Below are 26,996 nucleotides of genomic sequence, written 5' to 3' on the forward strand. Positions count from 1 at the left end.
CATAAATTTCCAAACTTTCATATAAAAGACAATCCTGTATAACATTCCAAAGAAGAAAGCCCACATAATAAGCATTGCCCAGCACGGGCACAGCATACACAGAGTATTCCAAAACACGCATACAAGTTTCACACAAATCTTGAGGACAGGAGTTTTGAAAGGCTGTATGTATTTCTTTTAAAAAAGTAACCCACTGGATTTATTTTTTGAATGACTCGCTTTTAAGCATTCGTCTTCAGATCCATCAGGGACTGGTTTTCAGAGTGGCATGCATCCCATTTGAAATTTAAATTGGTTCTCAAAAATCTTAAGTGATTTTTGACATACAGCTCTAGTTTACAAGCCTTACAGCCCTATCCTTAATCAAAACATTTCGAACGGTGTTAGCGGCAGCTTCTCCAAGGACATTTTGTCTATACTGAGGTTGCGAGAACAAGTTCCATTTTTTAAAATTAATCATAACAGAGGACAGAGATCACAGAACACTCAGATTGCACAAAAGGTTGATACGGACTTTTTTTTGGAAACGAACCAAGTTTAATACTGTTGTAATAGTCTAATTAGTACTATACTTGCATGATTCAGTTAAAATGTGTTTTAGTGGAAAAAAAACCTAATTCTGGAAGGTAACATCACACTCTTACTCCATAGCTAGTGGTCTTTCTGTTAAACACAAATTTAGTCTTTACGGTGTTTGCTACTTACGGTTTGCTGGACAAACATTAGTCAAACTTGAGTATCTCCAGTATCATGCTACGGTATTTTTCCTATGAATGCTCAACTAAGTTGGAGATATCAATGGTTGCATAGTACCTGTTTCTCCTAAAGTCTTAATCACAATTTAGTGATCTTTTGTAATCAGATACTCCAATACATGTCAGATACAGTCAAACCCAAGTTCGCATTAATATTCCCTACCTTATTCATGAAAACACAGGAGCAATGACATACATATGTTCAAGAAACTGTAGAAGCCTAAAATTGCTCATTTCCAGATTCACAAGACAGATCTATGAAGAGATGAACTGCTGTCACTTGCTGTCTGCTTACTTAATCCTTGCTCATCAGAAAGGGATCTTGCAGTTAGGTCTATTATGATGGAAAATACTTAATATCTTCATTTTAAATAATCCAAACTTAAGTGACATGCAAAACCAGAGGAAATGCAAGCAGAGACTTCAGAGAATCACCACACACAGGAGCTTCCAATCTTTCTCACAGCATCTCATAAACCATGATCTTGTAAGACAAAGTGTCATTTGTGGTTTGTGTTTTTGCTTGTTTTTTAAATTCAAAGACACCATAATGAAATCCAACTCTTGTGAGAACACCTTATTTGTCTAAACATTCGAAAAGCCCAAATAGCTCATCTTGAGCGCTGAAAAAAGGTACACTTGACTTTTTAGTACTTCATATTCCCAACAGCATACAACAAAGCCACTGCGAGGTATAACGATGTTCTGTATCTTTTAAAGTTAAAACCTCTTTAAACAGCTAAAGATGATTTTAGATGACTGGCTCCACGTTATTACAACAGTGATGAGAAACTGCATCAAAATTTCATATTGACATGTTCCCTCCTATACACCGAGTATCACAAGACCGTATGCAGTACAAAATATCCTCTTTGGTACACAACCAAAGTCATCATTGCCCTCAGTCTGTGCTGGACACAGTCCCACATATTTTTAGTGTCTGGTAGTTTTGGATCCCTGACTGAGGGGATATGCCTATTCTTACGCAAGTTCACGTAACTGAATATACACACTGACTCCTGCTTGTCTCATGAAATATGGTTAAAAATCTTGTTTTCATTTTAGACTCTACGAGCTCCTCGTGCACAGATAATGAAAAAAGCAAATACACCATGGAAACAAGAAATCTGTACTCTGTGCTTTTAGGTGCACAGTTCTTCCCTCCAGACAACAGTGGCCGCAAAGTTTTCTTAATTTTTGCAAATAAAAGTTTAGCTTGAGTTTGGAGTTGGTTTTGTGGGTTTTTGGTGGGTTTTTCTGGGTTTGTTTTTTTTTTTTTTCCTTAAAAAAAAGCTGCTATATACCTCAACTGCTACTGAGTTCTGCTGTCTGTAAGCTTCTACAATTGCTCAGTTACACGGGACAATGCCCAAATAACAGAAGACGAACTGTTCTCATTATAGTGCAATGTATATATATTATCAACTGTGTTTTCACGTATGTGAAAGCATATTTACATGTGTCCACTATATGAAATTCAAGCTCCAGATAGAGAACATCCCTTAAGAAATTTCATATTCAATATCTGCAGTGTAATTTTGTTCTTTGCACAGCTGTAAGGCTACCATAGAGTTCCAAGACACAATATGCAACAGGACACAGACAGGAAAAGTTAAGCTTTCTTAGTAAATATGCTCTTTATGAACATTTAAAAAAACCAACCAACAACAAAACCAAAACAACTTTCAACACAAATTGGCCCTATTAATCTCAGTCTCAAAGGAAACCAGCATTTTGCACTTGCAACTCTTCTCTTCTAATGAGAGATAATTTCATCTGATTACTCTTTATTCTTGAAAAACAAGATGAAATTCATGCATGTTAGCAAGGTTTATGCAATATATATATAAAAAAATTCAAGATTAAGACACATCTGATGCACATGATCACACATCAACAAAACAGGAACATACAGGATCGCACTGTAGGTATTCCTTACCAAAAAAAAAAAAGCCTTATATATTAACCAAGTCAAAGGAGGGAAATACTGATATCTTTAATGACTTAAGTCTGCTAACCACACCTAATGCTGTCTACCTGGCAAGCCATTTTTACTTTACACAGTTCTATACACACGTTTATCTTGATAAAAGTAGCAAAACCACAAGTTTCTCCTCACTACCCACCCGTGCCCCTCTCTTTTCCTAACGTGCCGATTCCAGTGACAAGAAGTAGAAAAGCGATCAAAGGTAAAAACCTTAAGTGCCTCTTCAGTTAATATTACTAAAGCAGTTTGAGTTCTGCCAAAAGTATTCTGAGTTGGAAATGGCAGAACTGTACTGTATATGACAAGCTTGTACTGACAAGAAATATACAACTTACTGACTGCAAAGCGAATACTTCTTGCTACAAGCTCTTGAAAGGAAAAAAAAAGTCTGGCTTTGGTAAAAATCCCCCCGGTGAAAATAATTTCCTTTAAACCTTCCAGAAGTTCAAACATATTTTAAACATTTAGCTGCCACTCTTTCTCAGCCTGAGGTTTTTAATTACTCAAACTCCTTGGGTCAAAAAACTCAGCTGACAAGCTTGAGCTGTGCAGCATGCCTCCAAATTACCCAAAACTGAAAAATCTGGGGGTGTACTGTATGATAAACTTTCAAAACAAACATTAATAAAAATGAAAGAGAAAGGTGCTTCAGTTGAAAGTGATAAAAATAAGCCCATCGTACACAACATTTTTAATAGAAGACTAGTAAGGTGCCTTCTTTCACTACCGTGTCACTTATCAGGTGCTTCTGTGGCATTTGGAAACAATAAACATTCAGACAGAAGAGTCACAGTCCTGCCAAGCTACTGTAAAGAGTTAAAAGTCCTGATCTTGCTTAGGTCAATACTTACAAAGGAACACAAGCATAGATGACCATTTTTTAGCCAGTGAACTGAGACTGTTACACCCCTTTTCTCTTAGAAGACATCAAACATATAAGATGTACGTATTTTGATTGTCATGGCTAAAGTTATACAATACACAGCATATCTGCTTATAAAACAAACCCAACGAGCAAGTACTAGCTTAAAAAAAAAAAAAAAAAAAAAAAAGCCTGCTGACAGAGCAGAGGTTTTGCGTAAACACAAATGACAAATCAAGTGTAAGCTTCAGCTTCAGACACAGGGTCTGATACTTCTTTGGTCCACGTGTACAAAATACACCACCGAAACAACTATAGTCCACTATCAGCCACCTGAGTTTTACGCTGTCTTACTGAGCTTTCAGTCTCTGAATCAGCTAAAGGTTGTTCACTTAAGTCTTCCATTTCTTCTTCCCCTGATTCTTTTCCAAGTGCTAAATCCTCCTCCGATTCATCAGGACTTGAATTTGCTGCGTCTTCTCCATCCGAGAGATCTTTTACATCTGCAGTCTCTTCCGCATCGTCTGCGGAAAGCTCTGCAGCCTCCTCTGGTTCTTCTAATGCTGCATTCTCCACATTCTCCTTTGTAATTGCTTCTTCTAAACAAAAGAAGAGTTTCAAATACTGAAGTTAGACTGAATCTCAGAACAATGTCTTTTAAAATTACATTACCATGTATGTATTCTGAAATATTCATTAATGTTATCATCGAAAACTTGTATGGGTCTGTATTTTCCTTATTTTGCAATTATTTCAAATAAATCTTCAGCAGCATTTCTCCTCCTTTTTCATTTGTTTTTCTTGCATAACAGGCATAGAGAGCTTTCAATTTGTTCCACCAAGTTACAAACTAAAGACAGATCAGTTTTCCTTGGCTCCTTGAAGAGGTATCATTATCAAACAAATCAGTGGGAAAGTGGTAAGATACCGGTAAGCTCTGTCAGGTAACAGCTGCTGCTGAGTCAATCAGCCCAATGGACAGCATACTGCACAAGTACGCACAGGTGCGTCTTCCTTTTGATAACGATGAACATCTAAGATTTTGAAGATGGTAATTTTGCACACTTATGAATTCTAGATTTGGCTAAAGTCTTATCGGCAAGCGTCACAGATGCATCTTCAACAGCAAACCAACAGACGCAAATGTAAACAATTAAAAAATAAATTTTTAATTACGATTAAGTTTTGACTCTATTTAATAGCACAAATGTGCCAAAAGGTGTTCTGGAGCTTAACACACATCTGGCACTGACAAGAGACATTATTTCATGTGCAAGCTTTTGCCTCCCATGTTCATAGGGAGCAGAATACTAAGCAGAAGCCCTCTCACTTAGGATCAGGAAGATGTAAGTTTTCTTTTTTTCTTTGAAGTAGATGCAACGCCTTCCTGCATCCCCACACCCGCAGTTTCTAGATTCATTTGATTCCCTCTACCTCCTTCCTTCCCCAACCACAAATTACGTAGAGAATTTTAGAGGTTCAGAATGTTGCGCCTCCTGATGCGATATACAGAGTGCATATTAGGATGTGGAAGTGTCCTGCCAAAGCAAATTCCTTTCTATATTTAAGCAACAGGTCTAGTGAATACGCACTTGCATAAAACACACAAACCCCAGTATCTTTCTTCCAGATTTCCTCATTTTGAATGCATTTAGCCTCTTCACAGTTGTGGAAGCTAGAACAAATTACTGTTAGGTTTGGTTTGGCTGGGTTTTTTTTTTTTTTGTCCGCTTTGCTATCCTCCAGGTGGATGCTTTGATATCAATATTTTAGAGCCCATCATATCAACCCTTGTCAGCGTGACTAAAATGCATACCTGGATTCTTGGTTCACATCTAAGTTCTCCCTCCTACAAGTGTACATTTAAACCTATGGTATCTCACCCACTTAAGAGTTCTTACCAGATGTTTCAGCTCTGTATCTTGACTTGGATGGGCAAAGGCAGTCTGAAATCAAAACCAGTATCTGCGTAAATGAAAAAAAGGTATTTATTAGCAAACCATCCCAGCAGCCCCTGTGCTATCAAGTATTTTCTTACTCATCCTTTTTAGATAGACATACGATGAAATTTAGAAAATTATATTATCTTGCCTGGAGATAAGAGCTGTCCTAAGGAGCTAAATAAAAACACTGAAGTGTGTTCTCAGTGTATACCAACCAACATTCTCTGCTTTCTACTCTAAATTTTCTGCCTCCTACTTCCCTAAATTTATTCAGTATCGAAACGGCTTGCATCTTAAGAGAAGAGGCCCAGAACACAGCTGAGGAATTTTTATTTAAACTTATGAAACCTTCTTGGTCAAGATTTTCTATACTTTGGGATGTTACTCAATTCCTACCCCTGACTCCCCAATACACGATGTGTACTTCCACCTTTTGTGCTTAATTTTGTCTTTTAGGTGTTTTTATTTTTGTTGTTGTTTAAAGCAGCCTAGTTTAGAACACATACAATCAAAATGTAAGGCAAGTATTTGTGTCTTATTGTCATGTGCTAAGAATAATGCAAAGGAAAGAAAACAGACAAATGATACCATGTTAAAGAAATACATTTCAATCAATGAAAAGCTTTTTAGAAAAAGCTGAGAGTAACTTTACATTTTTTTCAGCTTTTTCAGGTTTTGGGTTTGTTTTTTTTTTTAAGTGAAGGAGGAAGGAAAGTTTTTTTTAAATCATCGTATTCATTTGCTCCTAGTTACGCTAACTTGATTTGCAGTCATTTGGTGATGAGCATCTACCATCTAGAAAAATGCAGCTGTTTAAATTGTATAATGAGAGACATTTGCTCATATATACCAATTCTGTACACATATTATGTTTAAAAATGTGTTTTTGCCTAAATACATACACACTGCTTTGAAATCACTTCCCTGTACTACTGAGAAACATACTCATGCAATTTTTTATTTCACTAACCTAATATTTGTGCTTAAGGGCAGAGATTCAAGTGCCAGAAACAACCTGTACACTTTCTACACAGAACAGCAATTTAACAGATAGTTAAACCCGTTATCAGCATAACCGTTTTAAACTCTCTTTGCAGTTGCAGAACATGCTTGTGGACCAAGCAGCTAAGCTGAAAGAACTTCTATTCCCATGTATATCTCCTTTTCCAGCTTAGTTTCTCATTTGATTTTGATATTGGAGAGGTCATAGAGCCACATCATTCAAATACTCTGAGAAGAAATAATCCCAGCTCCACAGGTAAAGCAACTTTGAACTGTTTCCACTGATGAAACAACATAGGGCTCAGGATATGGTCCTTAACATTCGCATATATAGCTAACAGGTTTGTTTGAACAACCTTTCTGATGTTTCGGAGATTGATATACAAATGTACCAGTTCTGGTTAGTAACAAGAGAGGTCAGATTTTTTCAATTACTAATGAGAACTCAAACCAAAAGAGCACGGGGGAGAAAGAAGTGAAGTCAGATTTTATTAAAACCAAGCTGTAACCACAAAGCTATGCCCTGGAATACAGTAAATCAATTAAACCCCCAAATCTTCAAAGTCTTTCAAAAAATATTTTCCTCCTTTCATTTTGAGTAACAGTGCAGCAGCATACTTACATTGCTAACTCCCACAAATACAATCCCACTCCAGCTAATAAAAATCTCTCCAAAAAGCCTCTGTTTTTAGAAAGTTCGAGTCTTTACACAATTCTGACCACGCGCATTCAAGCCTTAAGTACAAAAGTCTTAGATACAAAAGGCCAATGTAAAAATCACTTGTGTAGTGGATGGACTAAACAAGTCTAAACTGAAGCATGGATTTCACAGAAAGGTTAACTTACTTGAGTGAACCAGTCTTAATCTTCACCAGAAGTAGGTAACAACACTAGAGAAGGGATCTGCAGTACCGAATACTTAAGAATTTTAATAGAATAGTCTATTTCAGTTGGAAGGGACCTACAACGATCATCTTGTTCAAACGCCTGACCAATTCAAGGCTGACCAAGTTAAAGCATGTTATTAAGGGCATTGTCCAAATGCCTCTTAAACACTGACAGGCTTGGGGCATTGACCACCTCTCTGGGAAGCCTGTTGGAATGTTTGACCAAGAGGTAATAAAGAAATGCTTCCTAATGTCCAGTCTAAACCTCCCCTGGCACAGTTCTGAACCTTTCCCATGCATCCTATCACTGGATACCAGGGAGAAGAGATACATCATTAAAGTAAGGTACTTCAGCATATCTTATCAGTAAAGTTTATTCTTTTTTTCCACAAGTTAATGCAAAGCAAAGTTCTAGGTAACTGAGAAAAAGAAAGTAATATACTTTCTTACCAAACCCAGGAACAGGCCGATCAATAAGGTAGCTAAGATGAAGATTGCATAAGAAATCCAAACATGAATTCCAAGAGTGCCAGTGAGGTAGCTGTGAATTTGCTGAAAATGAGAAGGTGGTACTTAGTAACTTCACACCTAACACCACTTAGGATATATACAGCTGTCACCATTACATAAGTTGATACCTAATTAAGACCCTTCATTTAACAGTGTTTCTACTAAAGTCTTCCCTCTCAAGCCCTAGTCATCCTTAAAAGTCATACTATAATTCTTTTCATACCATTAAATCTTGGTTTTTACTGAGTTGTTCACACTAAAAGGCTTTTTAAGCAAAATTCCTAATGCCCAATTCCTTCTTCCTAAGCAGAGATGCCATCTTACTGCAGATAAACGTGCGAGGAAGGCTCAGAGCATACAGGAAAGTATCAGAACATTCTTGCTCCTTATATTCTGTAAGAAGATGGCAACAGTTGGAGGCAGACTATTGGGCTAGATGAACCCACGGCATGAACCTGTACAGCTGTTCTTATGGCCTCTGTTGTAGGAAGGAGACCATACAGTAAGCATCCCTGATAATGACAGGAATCACAGCACCAGAAGTCTACAAAGCTGAGTATTTAGAAGAGGTAGCTTAAACATTTCAGAACCAAAAAAGCAACCAAGTCAGGTTAAAAGCAACTGTCCTTTTATACCCACTTCACAAGCACATCACCAAAAATGAAAAAAAATGTAACCTCATACAGAGCTTTATCCCCATAATTACGTCTGGGAAGCAGGGTGGTAGACACTTAAAGTTGAACAAGATCCAAATACATACTTAAATTTGGGAATTCATTCATAAAATAAAATTGAGCCAAGTAGTTCTTACTCAAGTTCTTTACTTCTTAAAAGGAGCCACCCATTCTAAGCAGATACTGAATAAGTGATTTCACTTATAAATTTGAAGAGAATAATCCAAATACAGTATGAAGATTTCTTTGAAATTGAAGTCTGTTATTCAAACCTGCAAAGTCAATTGACTGAACTAAGCATCACAGAGTCAGATAGTCTGGTAGGAAGTAAATTATGACATTAGATCTCTTCCAAGAGTACATCCATTAGCAAGCAAACCACAACCAACATTTACAAAAGTTTAAATATTGAAATCCCAGGGTCTTTTTTTTTTTTTTTTTTTTTAAATGTCAGGACAGCTTCCAACATTTATTAAAGCATATGCAAGGACAGCACAGCAAGAAGAGTGAGGAAATGTATAGCTGAAATATTCATCAAAGCGGAAAGCAAATTAGAGAAGGTTTCTTCCCAGGGCATTTTATCTTTCAGGAAGGAAACTAGACAGAGACATCATCATTACACAGCAACCACAGAAGAGAAATACCAGAAGGCTATAAAAAGTTGATACTATCCAGTGAAAGGAAGAAAGAATCAAAGATAGATTGCATACGAAACATAGTAACTAAAACTTTTGATTCTGGGTTAGATGCTTACTGGAAGCGACACGAATTCTCTTCAAATTACTACACTTATTTTTTGTAGCACAGGTTACAATATTAAGACCTTTTGCTATAATCAAATACAGTCTCTCAATCTTGGCTACACTTGAGGATTTTAAGAAAGAGCATCTTTCCTGACCAAAATTGAAAAGGTCTAAAAATTCTCAGCATCTGCATGCTACAGGAAAAACTTCGATAGCTCCCAAATGAGCGTGTCTTGCAATATTTTTAAGCTCAAAGTATACTTCAGTGTACACTAAGCATTTCTCCTTTACTTCTGATAGTTACTCTACTGTCCAAATTTGTTGTGTTCCTATGTGATGGCATTGACAGTCTGAATTCCAGATATAGAAACCCTTATTAAAGAATAAGACCATTACCCTCTCTTCTCCTGTACAATGCACTAGATGCAAATGAACTGCAGAAGAGCATAATATACAGCTCTTAAAATGAACCTGGATATAGTCTTTAGGAGTAGCATTAAACAAGAGAACCTGGTAGATACTAAATATATTCCTGATGTTTACAACCATTTCTGCAGCATCTCTCAAAAAACCTACTTTATCACGTTAGCACACTTTGATAGATCATTTTAACTATACCAAGATAATAAGAACAGTAAGTACTTTTCAGTATTGATGATAATCTTTACAATCCAACTGCCACTTTTGACATAGTCTATTAGTACTACAAAATTTATAGCGCAAAGATATTACACACCCAATGTACGGTAAATATAAGGGAAATTTAACTCTCATAAAAGGGTAATAATAATATTCTTAGGTTTTGACTTCTAAGCAGAATATTATTCTAAGCATAAAGAGGACATATGGAAAACATTACTTACCCTGATCCATCCAGAGAGGTGAAATAGTCCTGCCATGCCATGCATCCTAGAAAACAAAGAAAAGGAAGGAACAGGTTCTAAGACAGATAGTTGTGATACACAGCAAACTGCCCAGAAACCAGAAAAAGATTCTATCTATGGACTTTCAATGCCATTCAGCCCCTAGTAATTGTCAGAAGGAGGTTACTGCAAATAAGTATATTTTCTCTGTATTATGTTCATGTAAGCCAGCTCAATGCAAAGCATTGAAACAGTGACTTGAAAGATGACATTTGAGAATAATCAAGAGACACCAATTCCACAGCTTAACCCTGTGCAGCCGTAACCACCTTTTCCCCAACTCACGGCAGCATGCAGCCCTGTAGCTTCTCTCCCCATGACGAAATTTCCTATAGCTCTTCTTCATCCTCAGATGAAAAATAAGGACACCCGCTGGATCTTTGACATGAATTTACACATAATTGCTTTAGCCAGAATGAAACGCAGGGCATTTACATCTCTGGTTCGTCTTTTGCATTGTGCAAGCATTCTACGCTATTTCAAAGCAAGTCCAACATTCTGAAAACAAATTCTGATATACTGTATAAGCACTACACTGTTTCCTATTCCAAGGGAGGACACAAGACTTCCTTGTAAACAAATAAACAAGAAATCCTTAAAGCTAAAGGCTGCCTGCCCCAAGTAGCCAGAAGTCATGAAGTAAAAATCTACATAAATGTGCATTTGATCCCAGTACTCAGCAGACATTGAAACTGACACTTACATAATGCTCAGTGGCTGCACTTTTTCTCTTTATATATTTTCAAAGATGATATAAACAAGCCTTAGTAGGCATGAACAACGGCAAGTGCAGAAAATAAACTGCTTTTAAAGGTGAGAAACTGGAAGGCAGGCTGTCAGTACAGATTGCTTTTGCAAAGCCTACACGTCTAGGGAATAAAGGCCTTTTGTCTCTAAGCTGTCAACATAGCACCCTTAATGAATAATCAGCTATAAAGCATGTTTGCTGTTAATAAAAACAAAGTGTTACATTATAGAAGATGGAGACTTCCATCCTGCTACAGGCTCCACAGCTTCCCATTTTCTCTCTAAAACATAACCTTGAAGATCTTCCAATGTCCGTGGGCCTCGGTATCTGCGAAATACTCCGTCATTTGCACTAAAAACCAAAAATATGCATTAACACAGATGTCCCTTAAACTGTATCCATGGTAAAAAACCAAACCCCCCAAACCCATGTACATTATAGATTTGACTTGCTTAGAAAGTTGAACACCTAAGTGTTATGCAATCCACGCTGGAAGGTCTCAGTTTTTAAACAGCATGAGCTTTTGCCATTTATTAAAAATGCTGGTTTTCTTAAATAAAAATTCACTCGCATCACAGCAAATACAAAGCACATGAGGTTAACAACCAAATCATTCTTTAGACACAACTCAGAATTAGAAGTATGCATATATCTGTATGTGTGTGTATATATATGCACGACTCACAATACCATGACTTAATAAAGGGTTCAATATTTAAAGGCTAACGCCTTTTTATTGCAGAAGAGATAGAGCAAACATATTTCCTGATCTGCTTTTAACAGCATTGGTAACAGGGGAACTTAGTAAAGTCATTTAAACTAAAGAAAAGCCTCAGATGAGGACTTTATCAATACAATCAAAGCTCTACACAATACACTGAACTGAAATCAAGTCAGTATTCCTTCATTCTTACCTGCATTTCAGAGTTACAATTTAAAACAAGCGACAAGTTTGTTTTACTTGTTTTACAACTACATATTGGTACTGAGTCAACAGATGAAGAATTCTAGCAGTAAGAGAAGCAGTACAACAAACTGGAAAATTTCTGTACTGTTTTACATGTGACCTATGCAGTCAATTATTCAAATGAGAAATTTTAGTGACACTTATATAAGGTCAAGTGTGTCTGCTCACATATGGTCAGGTTTCTAGAAGCCAATACAGCAAACTTGCACCAGTTTTTACAAATGCTATTAAATGTTGTTTCCAGACTGAAAAAGCACAGCTTATCTAGGTATAAAACTGTTTGTAGGAGAACCTTCCACCATAAGTTAAAAATACATACTTTATGTTCATTAGGTGATTTTTGCTCCCGAGAAATGTTTTAGAGATTGACAAAAGTGAAATAAGCCAGTTGTTCATTACATCTTCCATGCCACTGTTCAAACAGGACAGGAAAAAAGAATACATACTGAAATGGACAACTGTTTCTAGTATGACGCACTTACTGGTAAATTGTAGGAAGTGTTGTGACAAAGAAACGACCACTCAAGCCTAGAAAGGGAAGAAAAAAAAACCACATCAAACAGTGAAGTAAAACTGAAATTTCTCAGCATTCTGACTTATCTATAAATACCTACAAATCTGTATTTGTAGACTAGACAGCAGACAACTGCATAGCTTTTACCACTGTTTTGCAAATACAGGTTTACAGTTTGTCTTCAGAAATGCTACAAACAGTAATAGATACTAAATACTGTTGACAAATTAGGGAAATGCTTATCGTGAAGAATGATTACTACAAGGTAATTTTTCTACATGGATTTCACTAATCAATATTTGCACCCAGCTGAAGTTTTTGACCAGACCAGCAGCACGCCCCTCCAACCAAGAGAAAGAAGAGTCCCACAAATGCACCCATATTCCAGGATGCTGCGTGCTTGTGTCTGTCCATAGTCTCATCCAGGTGACCTTTGTTTCATCTAGAAAATTGGGCCACTACCAATGACAGCAATGGCTTACAAACTCTGGCCCCTGATTTTAATTCATCCTCTAGCTGATTTTAAATGGCTTAGAACCACACATTTCAGATCTCAGGTACTTCAAGTCATTAAATAAATCGATGTTTGTATTTGCTTGTCTGCTTCTTCCAAATAATCCACGTATGCTGCACAACCAGTCTCTTCTTATATCCTGTAGGAAGGCTCCATCTCTCTCATAAACATGACTGTAGCAAGACAATGTTTTGGATGTTTCTAGGTTCTTATCCTTTGTTCCTATACATCATTCCTCTCCAGGTAAATACTAACAGTATGCCAACAGATTGATAATAAAGCTTGGGATGTCTCAGCATTCTGTTCTGTAAAATATTGCAAGTTTAAGCCATGAGAATAATTTTTAATATCATCTAGAAGGATGGGTCATGTCAGCATTTTGAGCATCAGCCATAAGACAGAAGAAAGGACAAAGAAAGCTTGAAGTAGGGATTCAAGAGGCTGACTGGAATTGATCCCCACACCAAACGTGGGTGTTTCACTGACTGGCAAATACGTAGTAACCTTTTTACAGGTATCACCCTAGACAGTGACAACATAATGCAACTCACAGGACAGAGAAATTATCCAAATCATCAGAAAGCAGCTTGAGGCGGGGGAGAAGGTGTTTGAAATTCTCTGGCCTTCCACTCAGTACTGCTACAGAGTAATAGGTGCCAGTGCTTCCAGCTTCACTGCTGTATTAGGTACACCATTGAAGATCTCCCAGGGTATGGCTTAACTGCAAGAGTCAGCTGTGAAGCATAAAGCTCCCAAACATCTCATAAGCAGGTTGTCTGTACGACTCAACTAGCTAAGTTGTCAGGTGAAGGCATCACCCTCTCCCCTCTGCTTCCAAATCTGAGGAAAAGTCGGGGCTACTTGACACTACCACCTCCTGACAATTACAAAAACCTGCAAGTGAGAGGAAGCACTTGCCTTAGTGCTTAGTAATATTATTTACTATTCAACACATCCAACCTAAAGACTGCAGAAATGAAGAACGTGCTACTAATGCAGCCTATTTTGGAAAAAAAAAAACAAAACCAAAAAACAAACAACCCAGCAGGCTTCAGAGATCATCAACCCCTAGATATGCAGTTTAACTCCATTAGTAAGGGCTACATTCCTCCAGCTAGCAATTGCCAGTCATGTAACATACCACTGTAAAGAGTACAAATCAGTTATTTAACTTTTCCTTTTATAAAGTTCTGTGAAAATCTTTTGGGAAACTAAATCCTTATTTGGCTTTCAAGAAAGCAAACATCTTTTGGCACCGGGAAGTTAGCCATGGAAAAGTATTGTAGCAACAGAGTTTCTGCCTTTAGAGATAAAGATGAGCCATACTGAACTAAGCCAGGTATTTTTAAAAGTTTCAGTAATAATGTCCTCCCTAGTGTGAATTCCCCTATGGCACAAGCAAAAAAGGGTTGTGGGTTTTTCTGATGTTTGGGTTGTTTTTTTTTTTTTGAAGATGCTTAAACCAAACCAAGTACAAGCATCTTTAAAGTTCCAAAAAGGAAGTCGTCTTCATTGCAATTTTTCAGCTTTCTGTCTTTATTGCTACGACAGGCAGGGTGGTGGCAAACTTCATGAAACAGTTAAAAGCTGCACCAGCATAGGGAGATATCAAGTAAACAAAACCTGAAGTGTTAACACTAGAAGTAATCAAGCAGAAAGCACAGCTGCACAAGAAAAACTAGGTGGAGAACCATAAAGCACATAACAAGCTTATGAGCAGAGAAAGTCATGGGAACACTGAAAGACTCTCTGAAGTTCTTACAAATCCTAGTAAGGCAAACAGAAAACAGAATAGCTAGCTTAAATCTCTCTTACCAGTAGCCTATCCTAGAGGAAGTACCAATGGTCTCAGAATGAACAATGAAATCTATAAAATATAAAATCTGTTGCCAAAATGCACCTAAGCAACCCCAAAACTTTAGCTGGAGGTTTGTGGCTTATCTAAGGCACCTCCTTAGACCAATAAAACCAGATGTGAGCCAGCTGCAAAAAGCTAAGAACAGACAGTAAATTGTTTTGGTGCGTGTTTAATCCAAACTTGAACTGGCTCATAGTTTAACTTGCAATACAGTTTATCATCTGTCTTTGTTTGCAAATCAAAAACTGACATACATCCATTATGAAGTCAACAGGTAATCAAGAATAGGAAAAACACATCAGTATTCTGGGGGAGGGGTGTGTGTGCAAAATACACAGAGAATACAGATGCCATCTAAAAATACAGCTGTTTTCATGAAACAACTACTCAAAGAAGATTACAGAAGATCCAAGAAGTCTTGTTTTAAATCACAGGTAAACATTGTGATTGGGAGCTTAAGAAAGGCACCACAAATATACAGAACTTTGAGATCCAGAAGCATCTCCATTACATGCTCTGGAAATACTGAATGTTTCAATACAAAAGATGAGGAAAGAATAAGCACTTTAAGACTAGTACATCAAGTGACTGAAGCATGCTGTAAATCCATTAAGGCTCTGGTGGATTTATTCTTTGGGCATCTGCTGTAATTAAGCACCACGAACGGCTACTTTCTCCTGCAGGTTTTAGCAGTACAGTTTTATGCAACTCTGCACTCACCTAGAGGTTTTCCCCTAACTGAACGCATTGTGACCACTTTCAATTTGATGAAGGGATTACACAACCAAAGCTAATTAAGGTACCATTGTGCAAGCAAGAACAGGAGATAGAGCCCTTAAGCACACCAACTGAAAGGCTGAAGCATAAGCCTATAGTAAAAATACCTCAGTAACTTTGGAAAGCTTCCAAAGGAGCTCATATATCTTCAAAATTGCAGCAGTACCAAAGGTCAAACATGTAATAAATCTTTGTTTTCCAGATTGAGTATTCATTAGTTTTAGAAGTGGCTGCAGTTTTCATGCTTTGTGCTGAACTGGATATTGTAGGTATATTACACATGCTTTGGTACAAATTCATCATTTTGGGTCAGTCCTTTGACTCACCGAAGTCAAACATCCTCAGAGTTCAAGACTCTCAGCAACATTAGAAATCCAAATATTTAAGGAACTTCTGGTTAAAAGTCACATCTAAGGTCTTAAGATCTGGCATCACTCAGCAGTCAGAAAAATTTAGACCAAAAGAAAGTATCGAGTACCTGATCCCTTCAGGTCCCAACACTGCCATTCAAGTTTTTTACCAGGAAGAATAATTCCTTTGAGATCTTGAGCATTTTATTTTTACAGCCTCACTTCTGAAAGTGCATTTTTAAGTTACAGTCATATCCAAATGCCACAATCAACATTGAAATCCTTTTATTGAACACTGCATAAGCAAAAGAATCCCTGTCTAATCGGGAGAAAATAACAGGACAGGATTATAATGGATCCCCATTGGCAGCCTTAACTCCAGAGTAACCATTACTTTGCTCATGTGAAGAAGCTGGCTTTAAGTTTACATCTGTGAAAAAAAATTTAATATTCAAACTCATCTGTTTAATAAACTGTTAATGATTAGTATATGCACTAAAGGAGAGCCCCACATCGGCAGCTTTTTGGCATAAGAGTTTTTGTATACTTCTAAACTTTTAACAAAACATTAACCTACACAAGGTCTAGAACAGCTGGCATTTTCTTGTGAACTTACATTGCTGTATCTGAGACCAGAGTTTAAGTAATTTCCCTGCTGTTAATTTGATAAAGCTAACTTGTTCAGCATGTTTTCAACTAATAAAGCATGTGGAAAATGCATCCATTTTATAAACGGGGCGGGGGGGGGGGGGAAATCAGTAAAGCTTAGCCTTTTTATTCTAGTAACATCTCTGTCTAACTCTGTCAGTCTTTTGATACTGCTAATAGAATCTTTTACCCTCTCAAAGCCAAAACAAGCATGAAGCATTCCCAAGAGACACAGAGGTTTAAAAAATATTGGTACTGCTTACACAAACACACATTCAAAACTTTGAAGGGAGTCACTAAAGGAACAAGTAAGATCCTATTCATGCTTCTGTGGATACTTAGGAAACCCTTTTTGTAAACACATTTGCACACATGCATCACCAACAGAAAACAACAATAATGTCTGTACTTTAAAGTGCTACTACAATTAAACAGGAAAATAAACCAGCACCATCATGGAAACCGTTAAGAACTTACTAAAGCAGGCTCACCCTGTGGTAATGCTACCACACCCTGAAACTCTCAGTAACTGGAGACTACAGAACTGGATTCTTCTGCAGACAGTTTGGAGGAGAGAGGAGTGAGACAGGGAACAGCTTTCAGTGAAGTAGATTAAAATAGAGAATAAGCCCCTTTTAATACAGTATTAAGCCAGATCACTCCCCCAATTCTTTAATCCTTCAAACTGAGTTTAATAAACTTAGGCTCACAGATATGAACTACATGCAGAAACAAAGTATTTTGATTTAGAAACCTCTTTTCTGTCTTGGCTGGTATCCCAGGCACTCCAGTAAAATAAAGCACACTCCCAGATACTAAATGGTACTTATATCAAATAATTCCTTTTATTAAAACAGTCTATTTCATTCTATACCTGGTTCTTGAGTGACATCCACCTTTCCCACAGTGATATTGAGATGTTCGCTTTCCTTTGCAAAACTCTCCCATGTCAATTCAATCTGTTGACAAGCTGGACACCAAGGAGCATAGCTAAATGAGGAAGACAGGTAAATACTTTAATAGTCTTACACTTATAGACATTCAAACTGATTTATTGTACAGAGAAAATACAAACATATCAATCACAGCGGGAAAAAAACCTGAAGTTTTTCTTAATCAAGTCTACTGAATAAGACAATCAAGTAGTTTTTTATCAATCCCTACATTCCTCCTCATGTTATTAAAACAAAACCAAATCTCCGCAGATCTGAGAAATTCATACCCAAACCCCTCACCACTTGTGATTTATTCTATTTACATATGAAATAAATCCATTTCCATGTCAGCTATCTGAATAATTGAAGCCAGGCTGTCCTCTGAAGCTATATCCTTCAATGCAATATTTTGTATTGATTTCCCACACCTCAGAACTTCTACAAGTTACATTTGCCTTAGCCCATTACTCAATACATCAAAGCATGCCCTTTTTGACAGCACTCTTTAGAGATTTAAAAAGAGTGCACATTAAATTCCTAGTGCTCACACTGATTATCTCTTTCAAGTCTTGTTTTTTCCCAGGATTAATTTCAGAACGTATGTTTCAAGAGCTGAGTTTCCTAAGCTACCAATTGGTACAACCAAACCAAGTTTGCAGTTGTTATTGATAATACCAGCACGGAGACAGAACAGCTAATATCAGAGGATAGTATCAGATAATGCTTAAATACTGATAAAACCCCATTTGCCATCTTTACGTATTTTACCGTAACTTGGTTGACAAAGTCAACCTTGTGCAGCTTGCAATGGTCCATCATATACGCAGTTAAAGTAACACAGAACAGCTAGATATAGCACGTAACCGAGCCATGGCAATTGCCCATACACAGACATCCTTTTACAAATGAAAAGGGATCTTTACATGGTTTAACCTAATTTTTTTTTTGGGGGGGTGGACGTAGAAATGTATATATGCAGGTTTCTGATAGCAAAAGCGGGGGGTCTAGAGACACACTATTTCTCACAGCACTCCATATATGCTACCATGCTCCTCATCCCTGTTAACAACAGAAACAAATTTCTTCATGGGCAGAGTCTGATATCCTTAACAGCCCACGTAACCACTACAGTCTAACTGGGAACTTCTATGAGGAACAGCCTTACTCCTTCAGTTTGTCTGCCAGTACTACTATCTGACCTAAAGAGTGGCACATCCTATTCTCTGGCTGTCTTCTGATCAGGAACGCTTGCTTTCTTAGTGGCTGCGGACAGAGATCTCCCCAGCCACTCACAGATGTCTCATGTAAATAAGACTGAACCTAAACCAGGTAATTTCTCACAGAAGAGGTAGAATCAAATTTACTGCGAGTGCTTCATGGCAGTTTTGATACCCAAGTATTTAAAAAAGGAAATTTTGTCATTTGGAAGTTAAAAGGATACAATTTAAAAATACATGTTGTACTTAACTGTACTAGAAATTTATGATTCTAAGTATGAAAGCCAATGTTTTTTGAATAAACATCATTCAGTGTGAGAGCATCTGAAAAAAGTGCATAAATCTTATCCTGCCAAGAAACAGCCCCTCAGTATCTTTTATAAAAGTTGCTGGAAACAAGTCTCACATACAGTGCTGTTTTCCATTGTGCCGCTGGCCTATAGAGGGCTTTTAATAATAGTTTGACAGATACTGTACTGTACAAATGGTATGCTTTTATCACAGTAGCTTGACTGATAAGAAAGAAACTGCATACATCCATCAGATAATGCTGCTGATGTTGCTCTAAAATTAAAGACAGAAGTTTGAATGTTTTCTAAATCCAGCTTCTGTAGATGTGTCAAATTCACGCCAGGAGATTTTCAAGATTAATATACCCTTTAGCCTGTTTAAGGTACTATCTGATCTTGAAATAGAAATTTGGGCCCTATCAACATTTACGTTTACATTTGACATTCATGAGCATTTCTTCTAAATTAAATTAAGTGGAATATTCAATACATGTGGCTAATATTCATATGATTATAAATATTTTCTTCAGCTCAAAGCAGCATTAAAATCCACCACAGTTTGGTAGGGACAGAACATACCAGTGAACTTCATAAAAAGCCTTAGGTGTTGGCTTCCTGGTTTTTATTACCAATACCGGATGTGGGATGGCAACAGTCACATATGACGCTACAAGATCCAGCCACTCAAGCTGAACATCGGCACAATCAGGATTAAAATATCTGCTTTACAATCCTGAAATTGTATGTCCAATCTTTGCCAGCCAGAAAACACCCTGTCCCCACATAAACAAGAGAGAACTTGCAATAGACATCAGATTTTTGCAACAGTTATCACTGCTGTATACCTCAACGTCCTCACTTTTCTGAACCTTTAATGTCTGCATTTGTTATGCAGCATTTGAAGCACTAAGGAATTCAGGAGTGCCTCCTGGAAACAACAAAAACATTTTATTGCCAGAGCTTTATTGTGTTTCCCTCTCAGTCTTAAAATACCTCCCCTTACACTTCTCTTTCAGTAAGATACAGAAGAGTAAAATACTTCATGCTTAGGTCACCTTTATCAAAAGTTTCAAAAAAACTTTTTGCACCCTGAAGAACTGAAGCTTAAGGAGGTACTTTATTTCAATGTAGGCTTCTAACGCATCCTTTAGAACTATGGCTGATTCATACTTCTACAGGAGTCACGGTTCAACTGCCATTCTTGTATTTCCCCAGAAAAAAATCTGTAGGAGCTGGAAAGCAGATCCACGTGTGTGCTGTGAAACCAGCCTTCATCACTTTTCATCAAGTCACAAGATGCAAGACCAAGTCACTTACAAAAGCAGATGTAACCACATTTCTTCTGCCATACTCCACAGACAGACCAGAAAATAATTAGCACCTCATCAACACCACCAAATTTAGGGCTGTTACTCCTCTAGCTTCTCCCTTTGCACAAGGGGGTACCTTCAGCCATTAACTTGGTTGGTTGCACTGTGCCCTATGCCCTAAGAAGTGTGCCAAGAAAACAGCATTCAGGTCTTTCCAATTTAAAAAAATCAAAGTCCACTGGAATTTAAATCAAGACCTGGGCACTCAGTTAAGGAAAGAAAGTTTTCAGTAACCTGTTATGCATTAAAAAGCAATTTACTATCTCCACCATTTAAAAATCAGATTGAAAACACCACATACCTATAAATTACACATTGCCAAGTTATTCACTGCAAGCAGGTATCGCACACCTCTCAACATACACCTCATCTGTGGCTTTACCAGACCACTTATACAGCACAAAGTTTTACAATTGAAATATCCTCATGTACTGTCTACCCTCCGTATATAAGGCAACTAACATCTATCTACTGGTCAGGTCAACTGCAGGAACAATTGATTTAGGTGGATTAAAATCACTATTTCAAAGTAACCAGGTGTTTTCCAGTCCCTACTCCAATCCATCACAATAACTGAAGCTTTTTCAGAGGGCTTAAAGAAAGCAATCCAAAAGCAAAATTTTAAGCTCTTAAAAAGTCAAAAGCAAAGCCTGTGTCAATCTCTGATCTAAAGCGTAACAGACCAAGCTTTGGCTTTCAAGTACCAGCAACTTGACTGATGGCTGCAATACAAAAAAAAAAACCAACCAAAAACCAAACCCAAAACCAAAAACTTAAGTTAAAACCATATCACTACAGAGTTGATCAGTAAACACAGTGTGATTTTAATAAGATTTATTGATACACAGTTTCCAACTCCAAGCCACTAATCTCTCTTCTTGTAACTGCTTGGCTAGGGAATTCACCACGTCACTCATTTTCAAATGAATGTTAACTGACTCCTTTTATCTGCTTTTTCACTGCCATATCAGTAACTGTCAGCATTGCACAGATGTAACCCCGAATATCGTTCTACGCTTTGCTCTGATGGTAATTCCACAAAGTTGCAAGAATCTAGGAACAAAGGAAAAACAGCTTACAGATATAGGCATGAGAGGATTTGCTGAAGAGAAAACAGCAAAATAGGTGAGATGAAAATTTCCCCATTTAGTCTAGTTTTTCTCAATTCAAGACACACTTATAAAAGGTACTGTTTACAGTAAACTAAGCTATTTGCTGGATTTCAGATTGGGAGTACTATTAGGGGTGCAAATGCTGAGACAATACCTGATAGAATAGTAAAAACAATATCAGAATTAAATAATTATTACTTTTATTCTTTTAAGTAGTTTTGCCTTACTGCTACAGTGTTCATAAACATACAAAAAACCCCAACCCCACCAGTGCCTGATGTCTTTGGGTGTTATCTCAAGACTATCATTTGATTCATTCTTGTTCCTAAATAGATAGCTCTTGAGGCAGAATAGGCACTGTCATAATTTCAACAAAAGATAAGCTTCAGAAAGTCAACTATTTTGTTTGAGTTTACTTTTCAAGTGAGCAGGTGGTAGCCAAAGATAAAAAAGTTAGTCCCTGTAATCTACCAAAACCTGTATCACAATAGTACAGGCTCTGGAAGCCAACAAGAAGTTTCCTCCAGTGTGCCAAAACCCCTCCAAAACAGACAAGACCTCCCAACCCAAAAATGGTTGCTCCACAACAGGTAAAAAAGTTAGTTGGGTTTTTTGTTTGGGTTTTTTTGTTTGTTTGGTTTGGTTTTTTTACAAACCGCTGAAGCCCTAGCTATCTCAAAGAGCAAGAAAAGGAGGTTTCTTCCCTGGATTCTCCTGCCAAGCTTCACTCAAATGCCTTATATCATAGACAGGCCTGCTGAAGTGACAATACACCGAGGCACTGTTCTGGGCAATTTGTTTCAGGGTGCAAGCTCAACCTTATGAATTCCCATTCTGCTGTATCTACTTCAATAACCTGACATGCATATCTTTTCCAGTAATACCTGAATGAAGGAGAAAAGTAACAACATACCATGGCGGTGTGATGCACTAGAAGCCAAACAAATTATATTCTCTAAGATAACTTTTCAAATGCTACTTCCCACTTGTTCTACAGCTCAGTAATGAAACACATTTTAAACTTCCAAGAACAAGATGGGAAGCAAAGCAGGATGTACCATAATTATTCAGCTCACTAGTTTCAAAAAACAAGAAAAGGATAAGTGTACCATCTGCAATTAAAAAAAGAGACACCCCAGCAATTTTCCATTTGCAAGCATTTTTTTTTAAATGGAGAAATTATTTTTAAAATAGAAAGCAAATCAATCACTGAAAAATGATGTGAAATCTTCCAGAACTTCAGCAGATTAGGTTCCATAATTTTATGTGGTTTTGTCCCCTCCTATAATAGGAAAGCATCTGCTGCCAAGGATATTTCAGTTTCACATTTTATCAGTTTCTGTTCAGCCAATGCATGGCACAGCGATCAGCCACATGTTCAGTTATTTAATAAGAGTCCATAGATAATTTGGTCACTTCCTCTGAAGTCAGTCAGGAGGGCTGCAGAACCTTCAGAACCAAAACAGAGTTTTGGTAACTTGAGTTTCATTCCTCCCCGCTTTTGGAGTTTGTGGTGGTTTTGGTTTGGTGGGTTTTTGTTGGGTTTTTTTTTTTTTTTTTAATAGGACAAAGAAAAGCCTGGATATTAACAAATCAAGAGGAAGTAAGAGGCTATACTCTCATAAGTGACAGAAAATTCCCAATCTTACTGAACTCTCAATCTAAGTTACAGTCATTGTTAAATAATTTATGGAATTCTTCAGGAGTTTATTTACACAAAGTGTTTCAAGCCAACTGTTTAAAAGCATTAAATCATGTATATACCAAAACATTCAGCTAGAGTTTTAGCACACTCCCTTGAAACTACAGACAAAAGTGCTCGTGGGAGGACTGAACCCTTGTGATAATCTGGCCTACTAGATACTGGGACAATGTTTAACGATAAATGATAATGAGAAAATAAAGTATGGGCCTATGCTATAGGTATGACAAACCAGCCTTGAAAACATGAGTATTACTTACACTATTCTCCTCATTTTCACCTGGCTAGAATTCAAATATAAAATTAAGGCTTTCTTTTTTTAGGTACACACAGCACTAAGTCTGTGCTGAAACAAATGGGAACTGAAATATTCAACATCCTGTGTGGGAACTAAACTAGAGATTTTTCCCAACGGGCAAGTTCATGAAGTACTGCAGGTGCAACAGGGGCATATTAAATAGTTTCATTTGTAACCAGAGGCATAAAGACAAGTTTACTATTGGAGGGAGAAAGTGGTGTTGCGTTTGTTTTAATCTACTTCAAAAAGAAGAGGATGTTAAATTAACATCAATCAAGCCTGGAACAAGCTATGTTTACAAATGCAAAATGCACTTTTAAATAAGCAGACGAGAAATTAGTGTTCTATTTTTAATATTGTGTCTATTAGGAATATAAAGACAAAAACCAATTCCTTGTATTAGCGAATCATTATCTTGCAGCTACAGACTAGAAATAAGTCAATAAGGAAACCTTTTATAACAGTTCATTCCAGCATCACACTCGCAGCACTTCAGTGAGGATCTGGGTGCTGCGATAGTAACAGCATGCAAAAAGTGTTGTAGTGTCTTTCAGAGACACAAAGTTATCCAGAACATTTTTATCAATGAAATGCAGCAGTGCACCCAGTGCCTGCAATTTTGCCAGCTTTGAATAACCAAATATTTACAAAAAGTCAGCCAAGTACACACACTTCAGCTAGAAGGGATGAAGGAAGAAAAAAAATCCTATTCCCACTACAAATCCTGCACACAAGTGATTTCTGACTTAATTTTCCTCTATTTGTGCACCTGAGAACAACAAAAAAGTGGTAGCATACAGTAATTCGCCTACACTACTTCCACAAATAGAAAAACTGACATTAAACAGAAGTAGCAGTACCCATTCCTACCAGGGCAGAAGGCTTCAAGCCAGGAATCTAGAGCTGGTGACCAAAATAATTTTTTTTTTTTTTCATAGAGATCCTATTACAACATTTGCAGTAAAAAAAAATAAAAATAAGTACTGTTTGGAAAACAAAGGTCTTATAAACAAAGAGGAAGTTCTTCGAGCATATGAGGTTTTGATGGACGATACTGCAGTCTTGCTAACAGACCTACCACACAGCATGGAGGGAATCAAAAAACTGACTTGCAGGACTCCTGTCTAGATCACCAGCTCTAAAGCAGATAAAAATCAGTAGAAGCCAAAAATCCATCGGCATGAAAACAGATGCAAGAATCATAAGAAATCAATACTAGACCTCAAACTCCTGTTTAGACACGATTGGGAATCTCAAACTCTCACTCATTCAAGAACAGCAGCATTGAGTTAGCATCTTCAAGAAAGACAAAGGCTCCTTCTCACTTAGGAGAAAAGCAGAAAGCACCAGAGATGTAGCACAGAAAGTAGCATGGAGAACCAAGGATCTTTCACACATCAAACTCTGTACATAATATAAAAGTCTGATTTAAGCAATTTAGCAGTAAGTGCCATATTCAGCTAGCACTAAAGCTAACTTTGCCACCATTGGTATTGTCAGCTACCTGTCACTCCAAACCAGAGTGCAGTGTTTCAAGTGGACTAAAGACTCACAAAGCATTTTAAATGTTCTCTATCCTAACCACTTCTGATTTCAGTCAGTTCCTCTATTTGTTCTTCCTCAGGGGCACGCATCAGTAGTTATTTAAATATTTTCTCTTAGAAAGAAAAACCTCTGAGTCACCATAAATAACCTTCTTCCTCCGTAAGATTCATCAACTCGTGTATGAATAGGTAACTTTCACACACTGCCTTCTACACAGCACTAGCACGTCAGCACTGGAAAAATTTCAATTTAAAAAATAAATTTATTTTCTCCCACTCCAAGATTATCTCTTCCCCCACCTTTTAGAACACAATAAATGAAAAGGGAAAAAAAAGAGACTCAAAATCAAACCCAAATCCTCAGTCACAACAGTGGGCACCCCTGGGTCTCTCAGTCAGCTAGTTCAGGATTATTCACTGATTAACACCAGGTACCCAGTAAGATCCTGAGCAGTAAAGCCCTAGGGAAAGCGATAGTCCCTCCCCCTAATAAGAGACTGCATGTAACTCAAATTCAATACTAAAACAAAACTTAAAGCAGCTGGGTAAGTATTTATGAGGGAGCATGAGTTCAGATGTTGATGGGCAACCTAGTCTGGTTCAAAGCGTTCAAACTCAAGCACTTCCACAGAGGAGTAGCACACGTGCCACAATAAAATCCTACTTCATAGCTGCACAGCACACAGATATCATGGCAGATAGATTAAACTACCTTTTTTATTAACTGCTCTTGTAAAAAAACCCTCAAGTTCCTTTTCCCCCTTCTAAATACAAGCAGGTGAGCTAACCTCCACGCGCAAAATGTCACATGTATTTCAAGAACAGTATCATGTCACAAACGAAGCCATGATGCCCCGACAGCTAGTTAGAAGCACTTAAAACCCTAGCCAGCAAAAGGCAAACCTCTCTAGCTGTCACCAGGATAAAGCAACAGCAGCGCTGAAAAATTAGTAAAATCCGATGCATGTCCCTTGAACAAGAACGCCAGGGGAACGCGGCTGGAAGTGACAGTGCGCTGGGATGTTATGGTAACACCACTTTGGAAGTCTGCTCCTGCTAGGTATTACCTACCAACTTACCCTACCAAATTCAGCCTTCCTAGCTTGCACAGAACCCAGCGGAAGGCCCAAGCGGGAAAGCAGCGCCTGGCGCTATTCCGCAGCAGGTACCTGGCTCGAATGACCCCGCTGAAGCGTAGCCAGTGACACCGCGGCTGACCGAAACGGGCCCGGGTTAACCTTGGGGCACCCGGGCGCTCCGTGCCCGCCCGAGGGCGGACCCTGAGGGAAAGCTCCCTTTAGCCGAGCGCCTCAACTGCAGCCGGCGTGCGCCTGCAGGCCGAGGGCCGGTAACGCCTGCGGGAACGGCGGGATCACGGCCATCAGGTGGCCCTGCGTGGACGCGGCCCGGCCGCTTCCCCCCGCGCCCCCCCTCCCCGGCCCAGCCATCGCAGGGGCGGGGAAGGTGCGCGGCTGCTCCCCGCTTCCCTCCGCGGGGTGGGAAGGCCGGCGCCGCCCGGCCCTTCTCCCCCCCTCCTCCCCGGGACCGGCGCTACCGGCAGAAGCCGGCCGCCCCAAGAGGGAAAGGCGCGGCTCAGGCCGCCCCCCGCCCCTTCCCTGGCACGGTGCCTCCGAGGCGAGCGGGAGAAGCGGCCGCTACTCACAACTCCAACATCCACTGGCCCTGCAACACCAGGCTCCAGTTGGAGCCGCCCAACACTTGCACGCGGCTCCGCAGCTCGCCGGGGCTGCCCGCCCGGGGAGAGGAGGAGGAGGAGGCGGCGGGACCCAGCACCGCGGCGAGGAGCAGCGCGGCCGCGGCGCACTGGAGCAGGAGCGGCCGCCCGGCCCGGCGCCCCGCCGCCAT

At 38.5% G+C, this 26,996-nt stretch overlaps 1 protein-coding gene across 1 annotated transcript; it reads right to left on the reverse strand.

The window, feature by feature from the left end:
* On the reverse strand, positions 1-26,996 carry TMX4 (thioredoxin related transmembrane protein 4). The gene is made up of 8 exons (XM_075706784.1): positions 26,794-26,996; positions 17,537-17,652; positions 12,484-12,529; positions 11,257-11,385; positions 10,227-10,272; positions 7,887-7,988; positions 5,506-5,569; positions 1-4,203 (listed from the first exon to the last, which is right to left on the reverse strand). Exons 1-8 carry the CDS (start codon positions 26,994-26,996, stop codon positions 3,917-3,919), a joined length of 993 nt encoding a protein of 330 aa, XP_075562899.1. The 3' UTR covers positions 1-3,916.

This window comes from Pelecanus crispus, chromosome 3 (genome assembly GCF_030463565.1).
Source record: "Pelecanus crispus isolate bPelCri1 chromosome 3, bPelCri1.pri, whole genome shotgun sequence".
Taxonomy (NCBI): domain Eukaryota; kingdom Metazoa; phylum Chordata; class Aves; order Pelecaniformes; family Pelecanidae; genus Pelecanus; species Pelecanus crispus.